Source organism: Artibeus jamaicensis, unplaced genomic scaffold, assembly GCF_021234435.1.
Source record: "Artibeus jamaicensis isolate MK-2021 breed Jamaican fruit bat unplaced genomic scaffold, CSHL_Jam_final contig_464, whole genome shotgun sequence".
Lineage (NCBI taxonomy): Eukaryota > Metazoa > Chordata > Mammalia > Chiroptera > Phyllostomidae > Artibeus > Artibeus jamaicensis.
Window position 1 is genome coordinate 2,272,711 of NW_026521842.1, and position 25,734 is coordinate 2,298,444.

Consider the following 25,734-nt stretch of genomic DNA (forward strand, 5'->3'; position numbering starts at 1 on the left):
GTGCCCTGCAGGCTGGGCCTCTGCTCCAGCTTGTGGCAACTGGAGAGTCCTCTTCCACAGCTCTCGGTGCTCTGTCATCTTACACTGGCAGCCGAGAGAGTAATGTCATGGAGGGTGCCTCAGTGCCAGGCCCTGTGCTGAGCACTAACATAGGCTGATGCTCTGTCCATTCACAATGGCTGTCCAAAGGACTGTTAGAGTTTCCATTTGCCAGAGGAGTAAATTGGGGCTCAGAGAAGTGAAGTGACTTGCCCAAGGCCACACAGCAGGTAAGTGGCAGAGCTGGATTCTCCCCAGGAAATCCACACCCTCTGCTCCAGAATGACGTTGCCGTGTTGGATGGAATGGGGCCCAGTCTGTCCCGTGGCCCCTGCCTGGGCCAGGCCTCACTACCCACCACCCCTTCCCCCTGCCGGTCAGCTCAAGGCCCTGGAGTCACTGTGCAGCTGTATCAGGGGCCCATCCTGACATTCATCAGCACTGGCTCTGTGAAGAGTTTAATTAACTTCCTGTTTCACTGGGGGGACAATGAGTTTTAAGCACCACATGACTCAGTAAGAAGGTCAAAAGGCAGCGAGGATGTCAAAATACATTAAGTGAGGAATCAGGAGGCTGCCTGTGAAACGGGCAGAGCAGGAGCCAGAGACAACTAACTGCTGCCTCAGCCACCGCAGGCAGGTGGGAGCAGGTGGGTGGGCTGCTGCCTTGGAGACTGGGCTCAGGCACTTCTGAATTCCATCTGGGGGACAGTAGAGAGGGTGAGCCTGAGACCACACCAGATAAACTCCTTCTCCTGGGCTTGGTGGTTGTCTATAAAGCCAGTGTCTCTAACAAGCCACACTCTCTGATATCCTGGGATACGAAGGATGTCACCTGGAGACTGCCCTAGGTCCTTGGGTGTTAGCTAGAGCCACGTTTTCATGCAGCTGCCCAAGTGTGGCCCATTGACCCCGCGTGGCAGGTGGTGCTGGGAGCAAGTATTATCTGGAGGGAAGTATTATCTGGACATTTCCCAACTCTGAGAGCTGGGGTCATGCTATTATATCACCAGATAGGAAATGTATACTTACCCACAGGAAGACTTCCTTTCTTTCTTTCTCCTCTTTTCCCGCTTCTCAACTCCTCCCCCCTCTGCCCCCACCCTGTTCCCTTTCCTACTCTGTTCCCACCCCTTGGCCCTGCTCCCTTACCTCCTCCCTTGTCCCTTCCTTCCTTCTTCCCACCTATAAACTTGTTTTGAGTTCCTACTCTAGGCACTAAGGGTAAAACTGTGAACACACACAACCTGTCACCGAGAGCCCAGTAGCAGGAGGACAACAGCCACAACTAAGGAGTGGGCCCTGGGGCACACCAGAAGGTCAAAAGTGCCATAAAACAGGGTGGGGGTCTGTGGGGGCACTGGGGGTACAGCTGCCACCTTAGGCAGGTGGTTAGGGAGGCTACAGAGAGAAAGTGTCATTTGAGTACAGACCTGAAGGAGGAGCCAAGTGCATGCCAGGGTGCAGAGCAGTGAGACACACAGGTCAGCCACACCACTGAGGCCTAAGGGCATCTTTGAGTGCCATGGCTGGAAAGGTCTTTGGTGATCATTGAGCCATTTAAGCAGTGGGAAAATTGGGGTGTTGAGGTTGGTGATGAGCCCGAGGTCTGCCTCCTAGTCCAGAGCCTGACCATCTTTGGTGCCTATGGCTTATGCTCCCTCCCAGGCCCCAGATGTGGATCTGGGGGTCTCTTGGCAAGGCATATGTAAGTGCAGTCTGTTCATGCCCAGCTAATCCTCAGCCCAGCCGTCAGGAGACCCAGTCCTGTCTCCTTTTCTTCTGGGGGCTCTGGGGAGGCCTATGGCCTTGAGCTCCAGCCCACAAGGCCACATCAGCCAGTCAGTGAGGTAGACAGTGCCCTGTGGGAAAGGGGCCATGGCCTTGGGCATCCAGGCCCAGAATGGGTAGGAAAGAGAGATGGCCTCGAGGGGCTCAGTGTGGCTGCTTGGGGCCACCATCCCTACAGGGGCAGGACCTTGGGCCCTGAGGGGTTTCTGCAAGAAATGTGCTGCTCACCCCCCCCCCCCCACTGGACAGGCAGAGAAATGGAAGTCTTGAGGCCTCAGGGCTGAGTTGTCAGCCCACAGGCAGTGTATTCACAGGTGACATGGGTAGGACACTCGGACCTCCTCATGGAGAGTCCTTCAAAGAAGTCTGACCTTGGCCAACTCAGAGCACCAAGGGTTTTCCCTTCCCTGGTGGTTGGCTGCTTCTCTGAGTCCAGCTCTGTCAGATTCTTTCCATTGGATTCTTCCCACTGTGTGGACCTGGCCATCTGTGCACTTCCTGGGGAGACTGGACTCTCTAAGGCGTTTGTGGCCCCAGAAGTTGACGGAAGCCCACTCTAAGTAACATTCTCCAGACGGTTCCCAGGCAGGTGTGCCCAGCAAAGCTCCCCCTTGATGAGGTCTGGGGGGATGGACACTGGCCTGCCACTCCACCACTAGCTGCTCTCCCTTTGCTGACCTGACCACTCAAGTCCAGGCATGCTTCTGCTCTCCCACTCTCCCAGCCTATCCTCTCCACCAGCACCGCCTCCCTTGGTCCCAGGCACCATCTTATCTTCTGCTTGTCCCTGGGCTGGTGGGGCCAAGAAGTCATTGGGGTCAGGCTTGGGGACGTATTGGAGGATGCAGTTGAATAGTGCAGCCGTTTATGTGATCTTCTGCTAGCCGTTGGAGGGGCCCTGAGGGTTGCCTAGACGGTGAGCCATGGAAGAAGCAACTCTGACTCAGGGCACACAGAGGTGAGTGAGGGGCTGTGCCCCATTATCTCAGCTGCAGGATGGCCAGCCACTTCCTTGGGTTGTCGGGGAGTGCAGGCCCTGCTCTTGCCCAAACCTTCTTCCATTTTATCCAGCCCACTCCATGGCTCAGACAGGCCCTTTGGGATGCTTGCCTGGGGACCTCTCACAGACTAGGTCCCCCTAGATGTACCCACAGTCACTCAAGTCTCTGTGTCTGGGCAAGTCCCGTGTTTGCCCATGTATGGGGGCTGTGTGCCATGTTGGTGTGTATAAGGCTGTGGAGGGCTGCACATGAATGTATGGTAAGCAGGGTTTCTGAGCCTGTTGGTGAGGCAGAAGGGGCAGGGAGTGGGGAAGGGTGATGTGGCACGTGTCTGTCATGTTTGCACGTGAAAGCTGTGGGTGACACCAGGCCTGGAGTTTAGCCACAGGGCCCAGGTGCCCAGCCTAGCTGGGTGAATGCTGCCACCTGCTGGCCAGCCAGGCATGTCCGTGTTGGGGGGGCTCAGGCAGCAGGAGGGGGCTACTGCCACGGGAGTGGGATGACTTGCTCATGCCAGTCCCAGGGCAGACTGGAGCCGTGGTGGGTCCCCAGGTTTTGTGAGCATCAGCACCCCAGGGGCATGTGACATCACAGAGTGGTGGCCCACCCCAGGGCATCTCCTCACAATCTGGGCCACAGCCTGAAACATCTACCTTGTTCCTGGGTGATGTGGATGCTGCTGGCCCCAGGCCTTGTGAGGTATGGAAGGCTAAATGGAGCCACCCAGGAATGGGAGCACCCAGTCCTGTGGACCTGCTGGGCTCCGTGGGTCTCCATGCCAAGCTCCCAGAAAGCCGTTCTCAAACGTGACTCAAACTCATCCACCCCCTCTCTCTTCTGCATGGCACTCAGGGCCCTTCCCATCCCTGATCTCCAATCCTGTCTGAGGCCCTGCTATGGAGACCCCCCACCCCAGAGGGAGCAAAGGCCCCACCCCTGACAGAACCTGTTGGAAGGCCTCTAAGGGTGGGAGCTGCATCTGGTTCACTGCCAGTGCAGAAGAGGTATGTAAATGGGAGGTGGACGGCCAGCCCTCCTACTGAGTCCCTCATGGCCGCCGGCCTGGGCCTGGGAGCATGCCAGCAGGAAGGGCTAAGACCGAGGGAGAGAATCTGGGAAGGGTGTTCCTGGTGGAGGGGACTGTATGGGCAGGGGCCTGGCAGGATGAAGGTGCGCTGGGCAGGCAGGGGAGTGCAGGTGGGGCGGGGGCACTGTGGGCTTGGCCAGAAGTGATGAGACCCCAGACATGGTTTCACATGTGGGGCCCCTTTCCCTGTGGAAAGGGCTTGGTGAGGCTCTCCTTCCCCCCCTCGCATGTGGTGTTAGGGGCCTGCTCTGAGCAATTGCCTTCGGGTTTGGGCCCAAATAACTGCCAGGGGTAGGACCAGATGGGTGCCTGACTCCGGACAGCCTCGCCTGTCCTCCAGGAGCTTGTCCCCGGCACTGGAGTCTTTGAAAGGAGCTTCAGGACACGGTGAACTCTGAGGTGCAGAGCCTGTAGTGGGGAAGGGTCTCCTGGTTTCATCCCTTATATTGCCTCTGCTGCCTTCCTGTGTCCCCTAAACTGAGCTGCACTAATGATTTCCCATTTCTCCTGCTCTGCTCTCCAAGGGCCCCAGACCAGTGCTGTGAAGATCTCGAAACAAAGTGTGGCTTCCCTGTGGCATTCTCTGCACCCTGTTAATCCTAGAGGGGCTGGAGGGACCACTTTGCCGCTTGGGGGAGCTCCACAGGGCCAGGTAGCTGTGGTGACAGGACAAAAGTGGCAGCTGAAGCCGACACTGTGTGAGCCAGGTTCTGGGCCCTGGGTGGGCAGGCAGAGCAGGGCTGGTTGGAGGACAGAGGCCACACAGCAGAGGCGGTCTGTGAAAATAGTGGGACTGTATTTGACAGGATGAGTTTGCTGTGATTTGTACAGCACAGCCTCAGAGTTCCCCTATGTGTTATTTATCAGCACTAAAGAGGCATTCTGAGTGGCACACAACACCTTCTAGAAAGGAGATCTGGGCCTGATTCGGTCTCTTTCAAAATACCAAAATAAAAGCTTTTGACATGCACATTGCACCCGAAGTAAAAATGAAAAAAAAAAAAAAAAGGAAAGAAACCATGAACCTCAGACACCTAAGAACAGAAGGCAGCCTCTCCCATACCCCTACCCTCCTCAAAGACACAATTCTGTAAAAAAGGACGTGCATACCAACTCCTGGGTCACGTCAGTGCATGAGACGCCAGCAGTGCCGCACCGGCCCTGAGTGTCCCAGCCAGTTGCTCTGACTGCAACCTGGGGCTGGAACCTGCTGGCAGGGGAGCCAGTGAAAGACTTCTTGGGGTGGCTGGGACCTGTGGGCCTTCTGTGCAGCTCCCATCGTGTCTTCCCACCCTGCTCCTCTCCCAATCTCCCAGGTAAAATGAATCAAGGAAGCCTGTATTCACATTACAACATGAAAATAGCACCAGAAACTTCAGAGCTAAATTGCTGATACTTTCAGCCAAGAGCTCTGTGTAGGAGGAAGGCTCTAGAGAGGCAACCACAGCGGCTGGGGAGGGAGTGTGTGTATTAGGGGGGTTACGGGATGGGAGGAGGGACTGGTGGGAGCTGGCTGGTCAGCTTTTTCCCGGTCCAAATGGGGTTCTCAGGGGTCGAGGTGCACTGGAGACCAGTGCTTCTGTCAGAGGCATGGATAGTGGCTGACATGACCATATGGTCAGAGATGGCCTGTTGTGCTCTGGGGGCAAGGCAGCTCACAGACCAGTCTTTTAGGTGGAGAGCCTTGCACTTCCCATTTGATTCGGAAGGCCACTTTGGAATTGCAGCAACAGCAGCAACAAGACTAAGAGGGGCTTGCTGCGGTCCGACCGTGGCTGCCTCAACTTAGTTCCCTGCTAGATGACATGGGATTGAGCCCTGTTAAAACCTTCAAAGGAGGGGGCATATAGGATGAAAAGTGTGAGCTGCCCTTACTTCAAGTTCTTGGTACTGGAAAAACAGCCGTGTGGTCTCAGAGAGCCTGCAGCTGGCCTGCCCCTTACCCTCACTTTCTAGGTGGAAAGGGATTGCTGTCCATCAGCCCCAGGCCGGCTCAAAGCATTAGAGTCTCAGCTCTAATACCAAAGTCTGAGCATTTGCATGGTAAATCAGGTGGATTACGATGTGGCCATTAATCCGGCTATCTCAGAGGACTAAAGCTTGCCAGTGTAGATAGGACTCCCTCACTCACTGGGTTCGTCCCCCAGCCCTTACTCCCTGCGCTCTCTCATGCCTGTAAATTACTCAGAAGGGTCCTTTTTTAAAGGTATCTTGAAGCTGGTTAGTCTCTGTCCGAAGAGCTGGCTGAGGAGGTCGTTCTGGGATTCAGCTGTCCAGCACGCTCGGGAGTTGGCATGTTCAGCACCGTGGACAGGTCTTCCCCTCTTGGGGGTCTGGTGCAGGGGTCTCGCCTGGGAGAAGGCCTTGCCTGGCCCATCCTTGCTGCGTCTGGAGTCCTGGTGTGTGTGGCTGGGCTCCGCTCTCTGCTGCTCTGAGGGCTGGGACACCACGGAGCTGCTCTGGCTACTGGGCCTGGGCTTGGCAGGGAGCACACGGCTGGGGGTAGCCTGTTTTCGGGGAGCCCGGCGGGGTTTGTCAGGGACGGGAGGGGCTCTCCCCAAGTTCCCCATACTGTCAGTCCTGCTCGGCCCCAGAGCCCGGCCCTTTCTCTTCTTCTCTTTGCCCTCCCCGTCCTCCCTGGGGACCAAGATCCCTTGGGGCCCCTGGTCACCAGCTTCCCTCGGTGCCTTGGGGTAGCCCTTGGCCAGGGTTCGAGTTGGGGTCTTGTCTGTGGCAGAGCTCTGGCTCGGGCAGCTGGGCTTGGCTGGGGTGGTGGCCGTCTCACTCTGGAGCTGCCCACTGGCTGGCTGAGGTTGGCTGCCCCCTGCGGTCTTGGTGCTGTGCTGTGGGCCTCCATTGCCCTGGGAGCTGGGGCCTGGCTTGACTTTGAGGGCAGTGGGCTTCTGCCTGTCCTCGGTGCCATGGGCTGGCTCCCCAGGTGTTGGGCTGGCCATGACCTTCTTCGGTTTCACTGGGAACTTGGGTGCTTTGCTGGGGACAGACAGAGCTGGCCTGTCCTTTGACGAACTCCGATAGCTCCCGTGCTTGGCGGCAGCACCCTTGTGGGAGTGGACCCCTTTGACCCTCTCGACCCCCTCAGGCACCATGTGGAATGTCGATGCCTGCCTCTCCTTCCAGAGCAGGGAGATGGCTTCTGGGCGATGGTCAGGGCCACATTTGCCAGGGGTACTTGGGGTCCTACCTTTCCCTGAGAATGGGCCAACAGTCCTCCCTTCTTCTATGGCTCGGCCTCTGGCCCTTGGCTGGGGCGGAGACTCCTGTAAAGGGACAGCCTGCTGGAGAAGAGGCCCAGGGCCGCCGGGGGAGGCCTCATCTGTGGGGCTGTCCAGGGCCTGGTCTGGCTTGTGGCCATGTTTGCCATCAGCTGATGCTGCTGGGAAAGGAGACAGAGATGGGAGGAGGAGCTCCTGGGGGCCAGAGGGCAGACTGTCGCTCCTGGCCAGGTGGTCCACGGGATCTGTGGACCTCTCTGGGGTCCTGGGCTGCTCCTTGCTGCTGCTGGGAGCCACCTCAGAGCAGAGCTGGAGCAGGGCTGGGAGGGATGCCTTGTTCAGAATGGGGCTGCTGCCCAGAGACAGAGGCCTGTCCACGATGGGCCCAGGGGTGCTGGTGGGTGTGGCCACTCTGCGCTGTTTGCTAGGCAGTGAGCCCTCCTGGGCCTTCTGCCCAGGGGTGCCTGGCCTCCGCACCCTGCGGAAAGTGAAGGGCTGCTGGCCCCTCCTCAGGTGTTTGTCCATGTGTCGGTCAAACTGCTCCTTCTTGGCAAATGTATAGTTGCAGGAGCTGCAGATGAAGGACCTCTTGCTGATGTGAGTGACATTGGCACAGAGCTCACAGGTGTACAGTGGGGTGTGCTGCAGCTCCAGCTCCTCCCTCACCCCATGCTCCCTGGCTAGGTGCACACGCAGCTCACAGGGCTCGGGATAGACCCTTGGGCACTGGGGGCACAGGAAGACGCGCTGTAGGCTATGCACCGCCAGGTGGCGTTGCAGCTTGAAAGGCTTGGGGAACCTCTTGCCGCAATGGTGGCAGTCTCTGGAGGGGTCCTTGCAGTCCTGGTGCATTGGGATGGCGTGGAGTAGGGGCTCTCGGTTGGAGCAGGGTTCAGGGGATGGGCTGGGGCACATCTTGGTAGAGCCAGGGGGAGTGGCAGAATTGCTGGGCAGAGTGGGATTGGTGCAGGCTGATGGGCTCTTGTTGGCTAAGTTGCTTTCTGGCATTAGAGTGCCATCCTGGTTTGAGTTGTTGGTATGAAACTTGGGTTTTGCCCTCCCCTTCTCTGTGGGACCCCCATTTGCCTGGCCACCTGAGCACTTGCCCCTGTGGGGTTTGGATGCCTGCCCCATTATGCTGCTCAGGAAGCGTGTAACAGTGCTGTCCCCCTCCCAGCATCCAGGTGGGTCTCCCAGGGACCTCTGTGCCGGCCCCTTTCGGGCGAACTGCAGGGCATGTTCCCGCAGATGCTCGTTGTACATCCAAACATCGGCCACCTCCCTCAGGCACATGCCGCAGGCCCACAGCCCTGCCCGGCCCTGCATGTGCTTCTCCTGCAGGTGCTCCCGCAGCAGCTCCCGAGAGCCGAACCTGCGCTCCACACACATGTAGCAGGTGGGGGGTGGTGAGGGGCTGTGGGCCAGCTTGTGCAGGTCCAGCTCACCCAGGCCATGAAAACGCTGGAAGCACACCCTGCACTTGTAGGGAGCCCTCCTGGCCTTGGCATTCTGGTTTCTGCCTGGGGCCCTTCTGGCCCCTGCCACTTCCTCTGTTCTTTTGCTCTGTACCCCCTGGGAATTCTCTGTGGCCTTGAAGTCTAAGAAGCTCACACTGGGGAGAGCCACAGGGTCTTTGCAGGTTCCCAGAAAGCACAGATCTTGCATCTCAAGTTTGGTGCTGAGTCTCTCAACCTCCACGGCGTTGCCCAGGAGCCCATAGTCATAGTGTTCTCGCTCCAGGTTGGGGGGCTCAGGGCTCACGTCTCCGAGAGAAGAGGCAGTCTCCTCGGTGGAGGCCCGCAGCTCCAGGCCTCGCCAAGCTGCAGGGACCATGTGCAGCTCGGGGATATTCTCCGATGGGCGGTCCTCGGCACTGCAGGAGGGTTCCTGATCAGCACAGTCTGCTTCTGGGTCAGGCTCAAGGGCCCACAGGCTGGGTCCAGGGGCCCAGGGGTCAATGCCAGGCACCTTGCTGCTGAGAAAGCCCTCCAGGAGGAAGGACTCAGGCAGGCTCATGGCCTCGTCACTCCACGGGTCCTCGAGGGACAGGCAGAGGGAGCCCGAGTCACTGAGATCTGTAGGCATGTGGGCAGCACTGCTTTGGAATTCCCCACTGGGCTCCGGCAGTGGCGGGGGCTTTGGCTTTTTACAGCGCTTCCCATAGACTCGGGGGTTCTTCTTCCGAGTTAAACGGTTGCCAAGAGGGAAGAGCTGGGAAAAGGAGGCTTCATCATCAAACAAGCTTAGAGGGTCCCCAAGACCTGGGCTAGGAGCTTCAGAAGCGACATCTTCAGGCTCCTGGACCCTGTTTTCTGGGTTGTGCTGGGGGCCCTGGAGGCAACTGCTTATGGTGCCGCCTGCTTCGGAACCACAAGTCTCTGGAGGGCTTGGCAGTCCCCAGGGGGGCTTGTGCCCTTCCCAGTTGCCCTGCCTTGACCTGCAGTCAGCCACCTTGCTGTCCCCTGCAGGTGTACTCCCAGCTGCCCTTGACAGATCTCTGCAGACACCCAAAATCCTGGTATCTCTGGGCCCCCAGCACCCCCTTGTCAAGGCTGCCTTCTGACCCTCTTCCCCTTTCCCAGGAGGCACCCCCTCCATCCTTCCCGGAGGGGTCACCCAATTCCCAGGTGACTTCTGTGTGGGCATCTCCTGCAGGTCTGTGGCTATGGGGAGAGGTGACTGCGGGGCCTCGGTCTCCTGCTCGGCCTCCTGTGAGAGGCTGCGGCTCAGAGGGGGTGGGTAATTGACAGTCGTGGTTGATGGGTTCCAGAAGCTTCTATCTGAAATAACATCAGGAGAGACTTGAGGACCACTCTCCTCCTCGAACCTTCTTGCTCTTGGCTTTCTTGTCTTATTTGATTTTCTCTCCGACTCACTGGGGATGTTCGTGGACTGCCTACCCCGCCTCTGGCCTCCTCCACTCTCTGCCTGTTTGGGGCAGGGCACATGGCTTGGCAGCAAGTCCCACTTCCTGGGCTCTGTAGGCCTTGAGCCCACTCCTTGCCTGACTGGGCCCAGGGGGTGTGGTTCCTGGCTGGGGACACAGCCTATTGTTCTTGGAATGCCAAGCCCCTGCCTGAGCCCCTTGGACATCTTGGGGCCTGGGACATCCTCAGGAGCCCCGGAGCCCTGGATGGGGGGTGACCCAGCAGTGTGGCGGGGGCTGCTCAGCCTGTGCCTTGGTTTCTCCTTCCCAAGATCCCCGCGGCTCTTCTTCCCAGGTGGGTGGCTCATCTGGGCTGAAGGCTCCCCAGGTTGGGGAGCAGGTGGGGCTGAAGGGCTTGGCTGGGAGGTGGCTCTCCTGTGCAGCTTGTGCTTCCTGGCTTTATGGCGACTTAGGCCTGGCTTGGATCGGAAGGTGGCTAAGCAGACCTCACAGGTCACAGGCTGCCTGCTGGGCTCTTGGTCCTTCCAGAGGTTGTCCTCAGTAGAGATGGGCCTCTTTTTGAAGCCACAAGGCTTCTGTTTGGGTTCCTGGGAACATAGAGGGTCCCCTTGGGGCATCCGGTGGAAGACATTTCTGAGGCTCTGGGGGGAGCCGGGTCTGGAGTTGCTGGCTGTATTGCTCAGAGAGGTGGCTCTGTCCTGGAGGAGCTCTTCATCAGGGCAGGTGACCCTTGGACTTCTGGTGCCAGCTCCTGAGGCCTTTGTAATGCTAGGGTACCCAGTCCCAGGTGTCCTAGGGTCCTCTTGGTCCTGGGGGCTGGCCCCCACCCCACCTTTCAGGCAGGCCTGGGGCTCTGGCCTGGCTGCCTTCTGGGTGGAAGGGTCAGTGGGCACAATAGCAGTGCTCTGGCCATCTCTATTTCCTGGGTGTTCTGAGGAGGGACCCTTGGGTGTCCTGTCTGGGCTGGTGTTGGGCATGACTTCCCTACAGTGCGGGTCTGGCCACTCAGTCCTGGGGCCTCTGACCGCCTCTGTGCCATCTGTGGCGGGGATGCCAGGCAGGGCAGCAGCCTGGATGGTCACTCCTGGGGACATGGCCCTCACTGGAGGAAGAGCAGCATCACAGGCAGGAGATCCCCTCAGCCTCTGTTTTCTGGAACTCTCCAGTGGTCTTGACATGCGGCCTTCAGGGTAGTCCCTGACATGGGTGGGTGTGAAAACACTGATGAAGCCTGGCTGGCCCAGGGGAGGGTCTTCCAGGGGGCTTTGCTCCTCTAGGAGAGAGCAGCAAGCCTGGCTTTCCTTGAGGTCACAGGAGCTTGTCCTCAAAGGTGAGGGGGTTGCCCTCAAAGGTGAGGGGTTTTCCAGAGACCCCTCAGCCCCAGAATCTGTGGGAGCTCGGGTATCCTCGGCCCTCTTCAGAGCTGTGCAGACAGAGGAATAGGCTGGCAGGTGCTTTGTGCTGGTAGGGTCCCCACAGGATGAAGACACTGGGAGCAGTCCCCTTAGCCTGCCTGAAAGCACCGTGGGAGGGTCCTCCTGGAGCACGTGCTCAAGGCTGCAAGGAACAGGAATGGCTGCAGAAGTGGGCAAGGGGGCACAGCCAGCCAGGCCCCTTTCGGGGAGCTCTGGGCTCTCCCCAGGGAGCAGTAGGTGCTTCTTAGGGCTTGGACTAGCCGCCTCTTGAATCCAGTCCTCAGGCCCATTTTGGGCATGTGTTGCTGCCAAGGATGGGACTAAAGATTCTGATTCCAAGGAGGTGGGGCTGGGTGTGGACTGGGCTTCACTCTGAAGGTGCAAGTTTGTCTTGCTTCCCTGAACCGGCCCCCCCAGCTGGCCTGCAGCCCCAGCCAGGCTGTCCTGTGTGGCTTCAGGATCTGTACTGACTGTGGCTGGGTCATCTGCTCCCTCTGGGCTCCCCCAGTTGTCAGGTAGAAGTTGGCTGGCTTTGTCTTGGCCTTTGAGCTTCTCGGCCTGGCTGAGTGAGCTCAGATGGTCATCTGCCTCTGGACCCAGCTGACATCTAGTCATTGCAGGGATGGCTGTTATCTGCACACCCCGCTCTAAGCCCTTGGCAGGGCTCTGGGCCATGTTTCCAAATTCCATACCGTCCCCTTCCACATCTAAGGGGTTGCTCTGCTGAGGGCTTTGGGTGTCGGCAAGCGGGGGCCCCTGTAAGCCCTGGGTGGCATCTTTGCTCTCAGCTGCTCTGGCCACCAGGAGCTGCAGTTGACGTATTGGGCTTCCAGAGGGATCCTGGGGCCTCTGGCTGGGACTGGTGCTGGGCAAGCAAGCAGGACTTGCAGAGTCTCCTGCTGGTACAAACTCCACGTTACCCTCAGAGCCAGGGCCCCCTCTTACAGGGTGGAGGGGACCTGCTCCTTTTGGCCCATCTGTGCTGCTTACAGAATGTTCCTTGAGGACCTCACTGTGACTGGAACCAGAAGGTGGAGTGGCACCCAGAACTCCAGCACCCTGAAGTGCCAAGTCAGGTGCCAGATGACCAGCAGGGCTGTTGAGTGCTTCCAGGCCAGGAGCATCTTGGCAGGGCCCCTGTACCCGGCAGGGTCCTGGGAACAGCTCTCTCCGAGTGCAGGAGAGAAGCAGCAGGACATCTTCGTTGTGATGGAGGCTGGTGGCCCTGTTATTTTTAGGAAGTAAAGGCTCACGGTTCGGGCTGCACTTTGCTAAAGGTCCCCTGTCTGACAGGGGCTTGAGTGGCTCTCCGGGGTCTGGTAGACAGGTTTCTGGGTAGACCCCATGGCCCTGTTCGGCCTTGGGGAGCCCTGTCCTGGAGACTCCGGTGTCCTGCACTGGCTGGAAACTGAGGCTGGCCCCAGTGGGGCTGAAAGAAACCCCAGAAACCTGGTCTTTGTGGGTACCAGGGGGAGTGGCTGCTTCTCTGGGGTGAAACGAGGGCCACTCCTCCTGTGGGCTCTCCAGAGTCCTCTCCATGGCGGCCGTGGCTGATTCTGCTCCTTTCCGGTGTGGGCTCAGTCCCCCAAGCCCAGCGGGGTCGGCTGCAGAGAACAAGTCCTTCTCAGGAGAAGCAGCCTGGTGCGTGGGCGTGGGGGCTCCTGTGCCCGAGCAAATTCCACCCGTGCTCTGAGCTCTGTGCAGCTCCCCGGGGGCCCCATGTGCACCTTTACTTCCCAGCTGACTTTCTAATTCAGTGACCAATCGTTTGATCTCCAGCTCATCCTCAGACAAGTTGCCCATAAAAGCCATGTTACATTCATTAACCTTGCAAGGCAAAGGGAGAGGGTTGGTGGCCACTGTCTGCTGGTGAGGACACTTCTTACTGAATGCCTTTTCCCCTGAGAGGTCAGAAAGGTGGCCCAGATGGCTGGATAGCACTGAAGGAACATCCTTCAATAGGGACCAGCCCTTCTCAGGCAGAAATGAGGGGTACGGTGGGTCCAGCCGGGGTTTCCCTGGGGGAGAATTAATGCATGTGGGTGGCGAGTGTGCATCCCCATTTCCAGACAGGCTGCTGTAGATGGGGGAATCAAAGTCCCCCCTGGGCAGCCCTGAGAGAAGGGGCGTGGACTCCAAAGTCAGTGGTGACTCGGCTTTGCCTGGGTCTGTGTTGACTGTGTACAGTGGATTCCTGGGACGTTTTGACTTGAGGGAATTGGCGCCTACACCATCCTGGCACAGCTGCACGTTGCTGGCTGGAGGCGTGTCCAGAGCTAAGGGCTTGGAGTATAAGTTTTCACCAAAACAACCAGCCAGGTCTTTGGGGCCAAGGAGCAACTTGCTGTGGGGGCTGCTATAGGGCTGCAGCCCCTTTTTGGCAGCTGGAACCATGGAGTCTCTGTTAAAAAGAGCCGAGTCACACTCAAGATCAGGGGTCTTTAAAAACAGGATGCTGGCTGAAGGGCGGGCAGCACTGGTGTTAGTGATGGGCGCCAGCAATTCTCCTGGCAGGTATGCAGAGGGGTCCTCTTCGTCATGAGAGATGCGGGATTCTGTGCACCCGTGGTCATTCAGCAGACTGTCTGTACCTGGTGCTGATGAGCTCCCGAGGGGCACCATGGTGTCCTCTCTGCCTGGCTGTGGCCGCTCTGGGGCTGGGGAACAGGGACTTCCCTCTACACAGGTGGATGGAGGAGAGCTGGAAACATCTCTGAGAAGCTTTGTGGTGACAGGTGGAAAATCTCGATGGAAGTCCAGCAGTGAATGGCTTTCCTCTGGGCTCTTGGCTCTGGTGGAAATCTGCAGGAGACACTCGGGGTCTTTCTCCTTAGGACCCTGTCTAGTTTTAGGGCTTTGCAGTGGGCCCCGGGCCTTGGGGCTCTCACTGGGGCTGGAGCAAGGCATGCCTGGCTTTGTGGTTTCCTGCCTCATGACCTTCCTGGGTTTCTGCTGCTCTCGATCTTCTCTAAAACTCAGGGTCAAATCTACCTCCTTTCTCTTCTCACCTCGGCGCCACTGCTGGCAGCCATGGTGGGGCTGGCCTCTGAAGCGGGAGCCCCGTGGCTGCAAGTGGCCCTCCTCCTCGGACTCCGAGGCGTAGTTGTATTCCTGGAGCCTGCCATCTGGGGTGCTGGGTGTGGGACTCTTGGGCTCTGGGGAGAAGCACCTGCCCTGGCCACGCTGCGCCTGCAGCTTGTGCAGCTGGTTCTTTTGTTGCACAATCTTGTGGATAAGCTCCTTGCTCCAGGTGCCACCCCGTGCCTTCTTCCTCCTGGAATCTTTCCCCAGGGACAGTCGGAGGCGCTTGGAGCTCCTGGTCTCTGCTGGGAGGGCCCTACCACAGGGATCTGTGTGGCTCTTGGGGGCTTGTGTCCTGAGGTCCCGGGGGCAAGGTGGGGCTGGCTCAGCCCTGTCACCCTTCCTCCTGGGCCTCGGGCAGGTGGCTCTGGTGCCCCTGCCTGACCTCTTGGCAGTGTTGGATGTGTCCAGCTCTCCCTGAAAAAACTTAAACTTCTTCCCTCTCTTTTGCTGGCTGCCCAGGCTGGCCCCATCTGCCCCCGTAGTCACTAGGCCCAGGGATCGGGTTTTAGGCCTGCCGAAGGCTGAGTGGCCTCCATCCCCAGGGCGGGGAGCCTGGGGCTCCAAGGCAGGGAGCGGGAGCTGAGCTTTGTTCTCTGGCGTGGCCCCCACCCTTGCCTTGGGGGGTAGCCCAGCACTGAGACCTTTGGGGCCAGAAGGTTCTTCGTCAGCAAAGACGTCAATGAAGCTGCTGTCGATCTCCGGGTTGTCTGACTGGTATTCCAGGCCGTTGAGCGTCTCAGTGATGAGGCTGTCCAGCTTGGCATCATCCTCCAGGTCCAGGTCCACAGCAGAGAGTGGGAAGGGGGCAGTGGTCAGGCTGGACAAGAAACTTGTCCTCAGAGGGTCATCTTTGCCATCTACCCGGATGTCTGCCCCGAGCAGGAAGGGTACTGTCTTGCTGTGGCTGAGCAGGCTTGGGTTCCCACTGGCCGCTGCTTTGGGAGCAGCCAGCACAGAGGAGGCAGCGTGGGGTGTGGGGCGCTCTGAGGGTTGCTGGTGGCTGTCCTTGGTCCTGGCCAGGAGCACGCTGCAAAACTGTCGGTGCTCCAGAAAGGTGGCCAGGCTGCTGTAGTTGCGGTCGCACTGCTTACAAGTGAGCAGCACATCCAGCTGGTCCAGGCTGGCACTGCTGAGGGGGAAGTGGTGGGCAGAGTAGGGGGGTGGCTCCGGGGGGAAGCCCTCTAGCCCCCTGCTCCCCACCTCGGGGCCCACACTAGGGAATGGGGCCTCCTCCAGGCATTTGAAGGTGCCCTCAGCCCCCAGCCCCTCTGTGGGGAAAGGGAAGGTCTTGACTGGCTCTGACTGGTAGTGGATGGGGAGGGTGTGTGAGGGCTCCGGGGATGGGAAGGGGCTGCTCTTCTCCTGGGAATGATTGTGGGTGTGGAAGAAGGCAGAAGGCCCTAGTGGGCCAGGGAGCTGGCTCTCCTCTGAGCTGGGGTTGGCTGGGCTGCTGGACAGCGGTGACAGCGACGAGCAGGTGCTGCTGCTGGCTGTGTTGGTGGCAGGTGAGGGCAGTGGGGACTCACTGGGAGAGGCTGCCACCAGCCTGGGTTGGGGCAGGCCAGAGGTCCCTTGGGGGGAGACCTGGGGCTGGGCTACTCCAAAGAACAGGGGCTGAGCCCCAGGGTCCTGCAGCCTATTGTAGGTGAACAGCCTTGGGGAGCCACCACCATGCTGGCCCAGGCTGTTTCTCAGCACTGCCAGCTTCTCCCCCAGCCCAGGTGTCTTGTTGGCAGCAACCAGAGCTACATGGCTTCCCCTCTGCCACTCAGGGGTGCTTGGGGGAAAAGGCAGCTGGCTCAGCATCTCCACTTCACAGGGTCTGGGCCCAGTGGCTGGGAGCACCTGGGGCCAGGGCAGTGGGGGGTTCTGGGGGAGGCCAAGCTGCTGGCCTGGGCTTGGCTGGCCTTCAAAGAGTACACTCCTTGTAGCAGCCAGGGTGTCCAGGGGAGGTGTGGGGTAAGGGGCTGTGGTGGGGTCCCACAGCTGGGGCAATCTGGTGGGCGGGGGCCCAGGGGCGGCCAACTCTGTGTCCAGAGACCCAGGACTGGTGCCCACCCCACTGGTTCCCGGGCTTCCATACGCCTGCCCGGGAAAGTGCCTCTGGGGCAGAGAGTTTGGGGGTCCTCTGGGGCTCCCCAGCCCATTGTGGGCTGAAGGTGGTCTCTCAGAGAGGGCTTTGGTCAGGCTCTTGTGCAAACTGTCTGGGAAAGTGGCCGTGCTCTCTGAGAAGGGGCTGGGGGCCGGGAGAGCAGCACCAGATGCGGGGAGAGCACGGCCGAGGTCACTGGGGGGGTCGAGGAGTCTGGGCTGGCTGGGATAGCAGGGCGGGGGTGGAGGAGCAGGCTGGGCGGGCAGGGGGTAGGCTGAGCCTGTGCCCACAGCCTCCTCCTGCCACTCTCCCCGAGGCTGGTGGAAGGCAAACACCAGTGCCCTGTCTGAGTAATCAGGCCTTGCTGTGTCCTTGGGGAAGGACTTCGGGTTGGCCCCATGCAGTGCTGGGAAGGGGAACTGGAAGGAGGCCACCCTGGGGCTGCCACCTTCGGGAAAGGGCTCCGGCTCCGTGGGGAGGACCCTAAAACTAGCACCTGTTAAGTTGTTCTCGGCAGTGGGAGGCCAGGCATCGGCTCCACTGGCCTGGAGTTCTGAGTAGGAGGCTGGCCTGCGGGGGCTGGCATCACTGCTTCGGGGGTCCCTAAGGGGCGGGGGCCCCTGGGTGGCACTTGGTGAGGTATAACTGGTGGAGGTAAAGCTGGAGGGGGTCTCCTGGAAGCACCTTTGGAAGCTGAGCTCTTCTGGGGCAGGAGGGGCCTCTGCCTCTGGGGGCCTGGGGGCTTCGTGCTGTGGGCCCTCAGGGGTCTGGTCTGGGGCGGGTCTGACCCTTGAGCCTGAAATGCTCAGAGTGTAGAGCTGCGGAGGGCTGCCGTCTGCCCTGCCTGCATGCCGCGTGGGAGCCTGTGTGTGGCTCCTCTCTACTGGGGTCCTGGGGCTGCCACCCTTCCTGGGGGGACTGCTTAGGGGCTGGGTTCTCAGGAGGGAGGCCTTGGGCTCCACCTCCCTAGTCTGCCCAGGCTGGGTATCCGGGGGTTCCATGGCCTGTGCCCCGCTGCCCGCCTCCCTTGTGGCCTTGGCAGTCCTGCTGGCTGGGGTACCATCCTCACTGGGGGGTTGTGTGGCTGTGCCACTGGCCATGCCGCTGGTTGTTTGGCAGGACTGTAGGCCTCCGGTCATGGTTGGGGCTGGTGCTCCACGGGGCTGCTCGCCAGGCATGGCCCCTCTGTCCGGGCGCTAGGAGGATGTGGTGGTCCGAGGAGGTCCATGGGGGGTGGGCTGGGGGTCTGTCCTCGCCCCTTGGGGGGCCCTGGAGAAGCCTGCTCTCATGGTCCTGGGTGGAGCCTAAAGGGAAAAGACGGAAGTGAGTAGGGAAGGATGGAGGCTCCCTGGCCCCCATGAAAGCTGTGATAGGCTGGGAGCGGAAGCAGCTGGCACAAAAGCCCTGACCTTTAGAGAGAGGAACTCAGCTCCAATGGCACTTTGAGAGACAAGAGGAGAAAAGCGTTCCCACCAGACTGAGCGTGGGGTGGCGGAGAGAGGGAGAGAACGAGAAAGAAAGAGGGTGCTCTTTGGGGCCTGAGGGTCTCAGAAGACCCCCGGCCACCTCGAAGCAGCCCTGTTTGGCTTTGGCCGGGCTGTGAGCAAAAGGCCCCAGACCTAACCCCATAGTGGGGATAATGGGCACCTGCTGGCTAACTGTATGGCCTGAGCTATAGCCCAGGTGGGGTCAGGGGGCAGCCCAGACAGGACAGAGGAGGGACCTTGTATCAGAAGCTGAGTTGGGAAATAAGGGGAGAGACTGTGCATGCCTGAGTCTGGCCCGAGGCTCACACCAGGTCCTGTGACCGACCACCTTGCTGCTGGTGGGCACAGGATAGCCTCAAGCCCCTCGCTCTGGGGACTCATGGCCACTTCCCAGGATAGGGTCTGTGTCTGTTTCTGGGCAGGGCCAGGTGCTCCTCTGCTGCGTTTGGAGACCTGCCCAGGGATCATGCGTACTGAGGAAGGGTGTTCTTCCTGATTTGGGGCACAAACATCTCTGTCTCTCCTGGGTAGGGATGGTTCCAGCACTGGCCAGCAGAGGTTGCCGCACTGTCCCCCTTCCCCTGCCCATCAGCCCTGTGGACCTTCCCCCATCCCAGCAGCCTGGGCGCCTCTCCCCTCCTGAGAGGTCTCACTCCCTTATCTGGGCCCCACTGCCTGGGACCAGCCCTCCCCTCCTCTTCCCATCTCAAGACTAGGAAACCTCGGGGCAAGGTCTGGTGGGTGAAGGTTGTTGAATGAATGGATGATAGCGGTAACAGCAGCGTGAACTCCTGAGCATTTGGCTGGGGGTCAGGAGCTGAGCACTTTCTGTCAATCACTTCTGTTCTCGCAGCGGCTCTGGAGGCCAGAACCATTGGAGCTCTGGGGAGGGGAGCAACGAGCTCGTGGCCTCACAGCTGGTAGAGGGCACTTGGGTCCCCAGGACAGACCTCCTCAGCCAAACCACACATGGTCTGGACACCTGGCCCCTCATGAAGCCCCGGCAAGAGAGAGGGCAGGGCCTGTGAGGCGCCAGCCCCCTGTTGCGCTGGCGTGCTGTGGGGCCTGAGGCTGGTCCCTCAGTCTCCCTGAGTCTGGAAAGTGGGGATCCCAGGAGGCCCCCAGTGGGGCTGTTGTGAGATGGCAAGAGCTGCCATATCCAAACTCTGATGTGACGGGTTCCTTGTGGATCATCTGCTGTTTCTGAGGTTTCCTGACTATTCCCGTTTCTGCCTGAGCCTGGTCCCCACAGCCTGGAACGTGGCATGCGGTAGGCACGCCAGATTGAGGAAAGGTCAGTTTCTATGCCCTTGAAAGAGGGGTGGTAATAGTGCCACCCTCACCAGGTCGTCCTAAAGTTCAACATTCTTGTGACCTGGCATGGTGCCTGACACGCAGGGGTGCTACCTCCCTGTGCCTCCTCGGCTCAGTGCCCCCCCCAGTGCATGGTGCCCCCCCCCCAGTGCATGGGGCCCTGTTTCTCCAGGGGCGCTGCTGGAGGCCTCTAGGCTGCAGCGGTACCTCAAGTGGGGCCACCTGGGCCACCCTGAGCAGGCTTAGGGGCAGGAGCCTCTGACCCCATGGCCTCACCTGCTCTCAGAGCCACCCGCAGCTTCTCAGTAGCCCAATGCTCTGCCCAGAAATTTCCCCATTGGGGCTCAAGGCGGTCGATCACATTACTAAGATTCTGTTGTCCCTGAGGAAGGGCTGCTCCAGTTTGCCCCACTGCTGGCAGTCTGGGCCACATGGCTCTATTCAGTCCCTAGCTGGGAGCTGCAGTGATTCATGCTACCTCTGAGCAGAGACTGTTAGAGCAGATACCCAGAAACCTGCCCTGCTGCCTTTTTGAGGGCTGAGGTCACAAGCTGTGGCCAGGTGGTGGGCTGACTGCCTGGTCGCTGGTGGGGGCACTCACTGTCCATCTCTGGACTCCCTCCCCCATCACCCAAGGGGGAGGAGGTCAGCTCAGGTTGTCTCCAAGGGCCCATTTGTTTCCAGCAGCCAGAAAGCAGCTTCTCTTGGTGGGAAGGCCAGTCACTGGGACTGGCCCCTTGATCATTCATTCACACTCACAAGAGCACTTCCAGACATCTGCCTGGCAGTGCCCAGCGTTCTCCAGAGGAGATAGACTGCAGCTTTGGAGCTTTGACCCTGGCTCAGAGCTCCTGTAGGGCTGCAGAAACATGGGGGATGACAGAGAGTGGCAGTTATTGAGTACCTACTGCATGCTAGGTGGAACTGAACTTAGGGCCTGGGGGGGGTAAGGAGGGGGCTCCTGTATGGCTGGCACCAGAGGAGGCTTCCTAGAGGAGGTGGCATCCGTTCTGGCCACCTGGATGGAGAAGGCATGCTGGGGTGAGAACTATGAGCACAAGCAGGTACAGGGTTGTTTGGAAAAACTAGGAGAAAAAGTTCTGTGCCCCGGAAAGGAATTATGGGGAGCTGGGCCAGTTCCTGAAGGACAGTGAGGCCCTTACAAGGTGGGCAAGTGGGACCCCAAGTAAGCCAGCATCCAGGTGGCAGCCAGCAGCTTGGGCAAGGTGGTCTGCCTTTCCATGCACACTGACCCAGGCGAGGGAGTCTCCTGGGGGGGCCTCCTTTGTCTCTGGCTCCAGGGACACTCCATAGGGAGTGCTCTTTACCCAGCTGCAGGGTGGTGATCCAGCAAAAGCTGGGCTAAGAGCCAGCCCAGCTGGTGTAGGTGTCAGGCCCTCCCTGGGAGTAGGAGGGGGTCTGGCCTGAAGGCCATCCCCTTCTGACTCAGGCAGCTTAAGGGGTCAGGACCATGGCTGACTTGCAGACCAGGCCCAGGGCTCCAACTGCAACAGGCAGTGGAGTCTGGGCGGTCAGGCATGCAGAGGTGCTGAGGGCCTCTGACCTTGCAGGACCTCCTTCAACTGCCCCTGAACAGGCTGCTACTGGGAAATGACAGAGGATGGGAAGCCTTGGGGCCTGGGCCACCCCACTGCTTCCAGAGCTTGTCACGTAGTGGCAGGTAAGGCCAGGGTAGTCGTTAGACAGTGAGCCCTGCAAGTCCAGGCTCTAAGCAGCCTCAGAGGGGGGTTCTGGTTCTGGTTCCCCCACCAGTGTTGGCTGCACATTCCCAGGCACCTCTCCAAGCCTCAGTCAGCCTTGGCATCTCCTCTGTGACCCGGAATAGCACTGGAACCTCAAAGTGTGTGGCAAAGTAGGACCAGTGAATAACCTCTTCGTACAGCATCTAGCAGAGAGTGTGCTGGGGCCAGTGCTTCCCTGTTAGTGCCGTGGCTGTTGAGTCCTGTCCCCCTCTTGCCCTGATTTGCTCATGGGCACAAAGGAGATGGAGAGAGGAGACTACGGGGAGGAGGCTGTGGTGGAAGGCTGGGCGGGGTGAGAAAATGGGAAGAAGTGGCTAATTTGTTGTTGGCTTGAAAACAGCTTCATCCCAGGCTTCCCTCAGATCTGAGGAGGCCTGACTTGCTGGTCCATGGAGAACGTGAAGTGACAAGTTGCCGCCGCCGCCCTGAACAGTCTTCTGGCCCAGCTCAGGGCCCAGTTGGGAGCCACGCGTTGGTCCCAGACAGCTGGCTCAGGGGGCCAATCTCCGAGGGAGGCAGCTGGCATCCCCAATTATCACCTGAGTGGGGAGGCGGGAAGAGTGGGGCCCCAGCGGGGTGGGTGGGGAGGCTGGGTTGAGAGCATCTCCAGCAGGGTGGTGACTGGCCGTCCTCTTCTACATACCTGGGGAGTCGGGCCCTCAGCTGAGTCGCCGCACAGCTTCCTGAGGAACGAGGACTTCTTGGCTGCAAAGAAAAATGGAAATCATGTCAGAATCCATGTGGTGCCAGGCAGAGGGAGCAACTCCCAGGTGAGCCCCCCCACCAACGCCATGCAGAGCCAGGGAGTCCCCGGGGGGCCAGGAAACTGGCCAGGAGAGATGGTGAGCTCAGGAGGTCGGCAGGCAGGTCGACCTGGCCCGGGAGCCTAGCAGCACTGGGGCTCAGCTGGCTGCCTTTGCCCCAGGTTTGTTGATTATTTTACATTTCTTTTTGTTATGTTCTTCTGCATAGACTACACATTTGTGTGGCTCCCAAACTTGAAACAGTGCTCAAAGGTCTGCAGTGAGAAGTCCACCCTGTACCCTGGCCAGCTGGCCCTCTTGCCCCTTCCTGCTCTGTAAGCATTCAGGAACTTCTTGTGTTTCCTTCCAGAGTTTCTTGATGTAAACACCAGCGAATCCCATTTCCCCACTTCTTCCACAAAAGAGAGTCTACGGTGCTCACACTTCCAAATCTTTTTTGCATGTAACAGTGCATCTTGCAGGTAATTCTGCAGCACTCCATAGATTCCTGTCTCCCCACCCATCTCTCTCCCACAGACAGCTACAGAATATTCTGCAGGATGGATGGGTAGCTACTGGGGTATCCACACCCCTCCAGATGGACACCGGGTTGTCCTACATTGGGCCTCATGAGCAATAGAGCAATGACTCTGTGTGCCAGTGAGACCCATAACGTAAACTCTAAAAATAGCAATGGTGGGGGTCAAAGGGCAAGTGCATTTGTGATTTGAAGAGATATTGCCAAGTTAATCCCTGGGGTGGTTTTAAAATATGGCCACAAAATTTTTAATCCTCCCTCCTTGAAAAGGTGAGGCCCAGTTCCCTTTTATCAAATGTGGGCTGGACCTGGTGACTTGCTGCTTATGAACAAAATGTGGCTGCAGTGAAAGTGTTAGACTTTAGAAATCAGGTAATAGAGGGCACAGTGGTGTCCGCCTTGCTCCCTGTCTGATGGCTCACTTGGGCAGGCTGTGCTGTGTGGACACACAAGCAGCCCTGTGGAGGGTCCATGTGGGGAGGAACTGAGACCTCCTGCCACAGCTGTGTGAAGAGCCACCTCGGAAGTGGCTCCTCCAGCCCCAGTTGAGCCTTCAGATGATACTGCAGCCCCTGCTGACATTCCAGCTGCAACTTCTTGAGAGGCCCTGAGCCAGACCACCAGCTGAGACTGTGCCCAAATTCCTGACCCACAGAAGCTGTAGATAATACTGGTATTGTTTTAAGCTGTTATCTGGTACACAGAAACAGACAACTGATCTCTTAGTACAACCCTGTGGGGTTACACTGACTTGCAGTCCTCCTGACAAAGTAGAGAACCCCAGGCCTCCATGTTGTGTACTGGCATCACAGTGAGCCCTTTCCCGGGGGAGGTGGCAGCTGAGGCCTGGGGAGGGGGCGGGGCCCAGGAGGCCACTGGTGACCCAGTGGAAGAGCTTGTGCTATATCTTCCCATTCGTTCATGCACTCATTCACTCATGCCCAGATCTGCATGTTCTGGCAGATGCAGTACTAGGCACAGTGTACAGCAAGGAGCGACTGATCCTGGCCTCTGCCACGTGGATCTTACAGAAGAAGTCAACAGACAACTATGGATGAGGAAACCGAGGCTCAGAGAAGTGGTGCACTTGTCCAAGTCACACAGCACACAGTGACACACAGAGGGAGGTGACTCGGGCCCGCCTCATGCTAGATAGGTGGCTCTGCACCTTGGTCCTGCCTCAGCGGCCCCTTCCCATCCCTGGGGTGCCGTGCCTCCATGTGCCAAGCCTGTGGACGAAGCTTGGTCCTGCACTGTCCTCTTTCCTCAGCCTCAGGACATGGGTCCGATGTCTGCCAGCAGCACTCAGGTCTCCTGATGCTAGCGGCCTCTCTAAGGGTTTGAGGACCAAGCTCTCGTGCTCAGACCACAGGGCAGGCATGGGGCTGTGTGTGCCCTAGGTCTCGGGTTCCCACCCTCCCTCAGGCTCTTGGCAAAGCCCCTTGGTGAGCACTGGTGTGGGTTTCAGTAGCCTGGGGCCCCTTTGAAGTTGGGAGATCCAATCCCCCAGATCCGGGGCCGCCCCAGGGAACCCCAGGAGTGTAGGCATCCCCTTTCTCTCAGAAACACTACCTGGCTCCTACCGTAACAGGCCTGGTCCCAGAGCTCCAGGTAACTCAAGACCATGGTGGTACTGGTTGGCTCCGGCCTGGGGTATTGGCGGCCGCTCCTGGTGAGGGCAGTCCTGCTGCAGGCCTGGGCCCCTGCCACCTCTGTGTCCCTCTCCATGGCCCCCAGCTCCTTGCACAGTATCTGGCTTCTGCTCCTGACCCTCTTCCCTCACCTCCTCTTTCAGCCTTCCTTGTTTTGGCTGCAGTTTTTCTGTGCTAGAACTCGGCTCCCCACTCCCTTCCTCCCTGCCTCCATCGGTCGTTCCAGCCTTTCCTTCTCAGTCCATCTCGGGACCTTTGCCTCAGCAGCTCCCCATGCCTAGGGCGCCTCCTCCCTTCTTTCCAGTCTTCGGATTCTCACCCACTTGCAGGGAGCCATGCAGGCTCAGCCGGGCTGGGCTTGCATCCCGGCTTCAGCTCTTCTAGGCCGGGGGCCAGGGTCCGTCTGAGTCTCTCCGAGCAATTTTCTCACCGGCAAAATGGGGGTGATCAAAGTCCTGACTTCACAGGGTTGTTGGGGAAGATTAAAAGGGACAGCACACCTAGAGCACTCACACAGACCAGCTCCAACAAGCCCTCAGCGATGTTTTGCTCTGAATGTGGCCACTGCTCTTCTGCAGTCCCTCCAGTCCACCTCCTCCGAGAAGTCTTCCCTGCTGTGTGTTGAGTCCGCCTGAGCGGTATCTGCTCAGGAGGCTGCGCTCCACCTGGCAGTTACCACTGACCTCACATGCTCTCAGGGCAGGACTGTCTTCCGACATCCCGGTGCCCTGGGGCAGCTCCGCACCCAGCAGGACGCTGTCCAGTCAGAGCTCCACGCGTGACCCTGGGCCCCCTGGTCTCAGTGTCCCCATCTATAAAGGAGGGGTTAAACCCGAGGACTCTTTGGGCCCATGCACGTCCATTTTTCAAGACCAGTGACATGGCTGCTTGTGGCCTCCAGCTGGCACCCAAGCTCCACTCCTTGCCCTGCAGTCTCCTCAGCCCCCGGACACTGCCTACCTGCCCGAATGTGGAGTGAGTTTAAATCTCCCGCTTCTCTCGTCAAGGCTGGTCTGTACCTTCTTAAAGGGCAGGGACTGGGCCTTCCCGCATCCTGCCCTGCCAGAGAGCTAGGTGTTGGCCCCTCGGTCACGGCAGAGGAAGCCGTGTCCGCTCTTTCACCCCCTATCCTGGCAGTCATGGCCGAACACCTGTGTCCCAAAATCTGTGCATTGAAGCCCCAACCCCCAGTATATTTGGAGGTGTGGCTTTTTGAGGTGCTTAGGGTTAGAGGAGGCTGTGGGGTGGGCTACTTCTCTGGGGTAGCCCCTTAGAGGAGGGGCCTGGGCAAGGACCACACTGCCCCTCAGCGCCCACACTGGCCTTCGCTGTCCAGCAGCGGGCTCAGCCACCGGGCACAGGACAAGCACAGAGAGGAAGTCGGTGGGGTCAGGTGGGCAGAGGGAGGCGGCAGCAGGTTGCAGGTTCAGGCTCAGTTTGCTTTTCTGTCTTCCTTTCCCACCCTCCCCACAGAGCTGTCAGTGCTGGGAGCCAGTGCATGGCGAGGACAGTGACGGCGACAATATCTACACACTTGTCACGCTCTCTGTGTTCATCTCTTACTTGGTCTCCATGGCTACTTCACAAGGTTGGCACTGCTTTCCAAATT

The 25,734-nt window shown here is 59.2% G+C and overlaps 1 protein-coding gene across 1 annotated transcript in view; it reads right to left on the reverse strand.

The window, feature by feature from the left end:
* Positions 1-4,818: 4,818 nt before the first annotated feature.
* The window catches only part of ZNF469 (zinc finger protein 469), a 139,774-nt gene continuing 118,858 nt past the window's right edge, over positions 4,819-25,734 (reverse strand). The window contains exons 2-3 of the mRNA XM_037142348.2: positions 21,836-21,897; positions 4,819-17,932 (exon numbers count right to left, since the gene is read on the reverse strand). Of these exons, the coding sequence (XP_036998243.2) occupies positions 6,098-17,806 (11,709 nt within the window). The 5' untranslated portion in view covers positions 17,807-17,932; positions 21,836-21,897 and the 3' untranslated portion in view covers positions 4,819-6,097. The remainder of the gene's footprint in view (positions 17,933-21,835; positions 21,898-25,734) is intronic.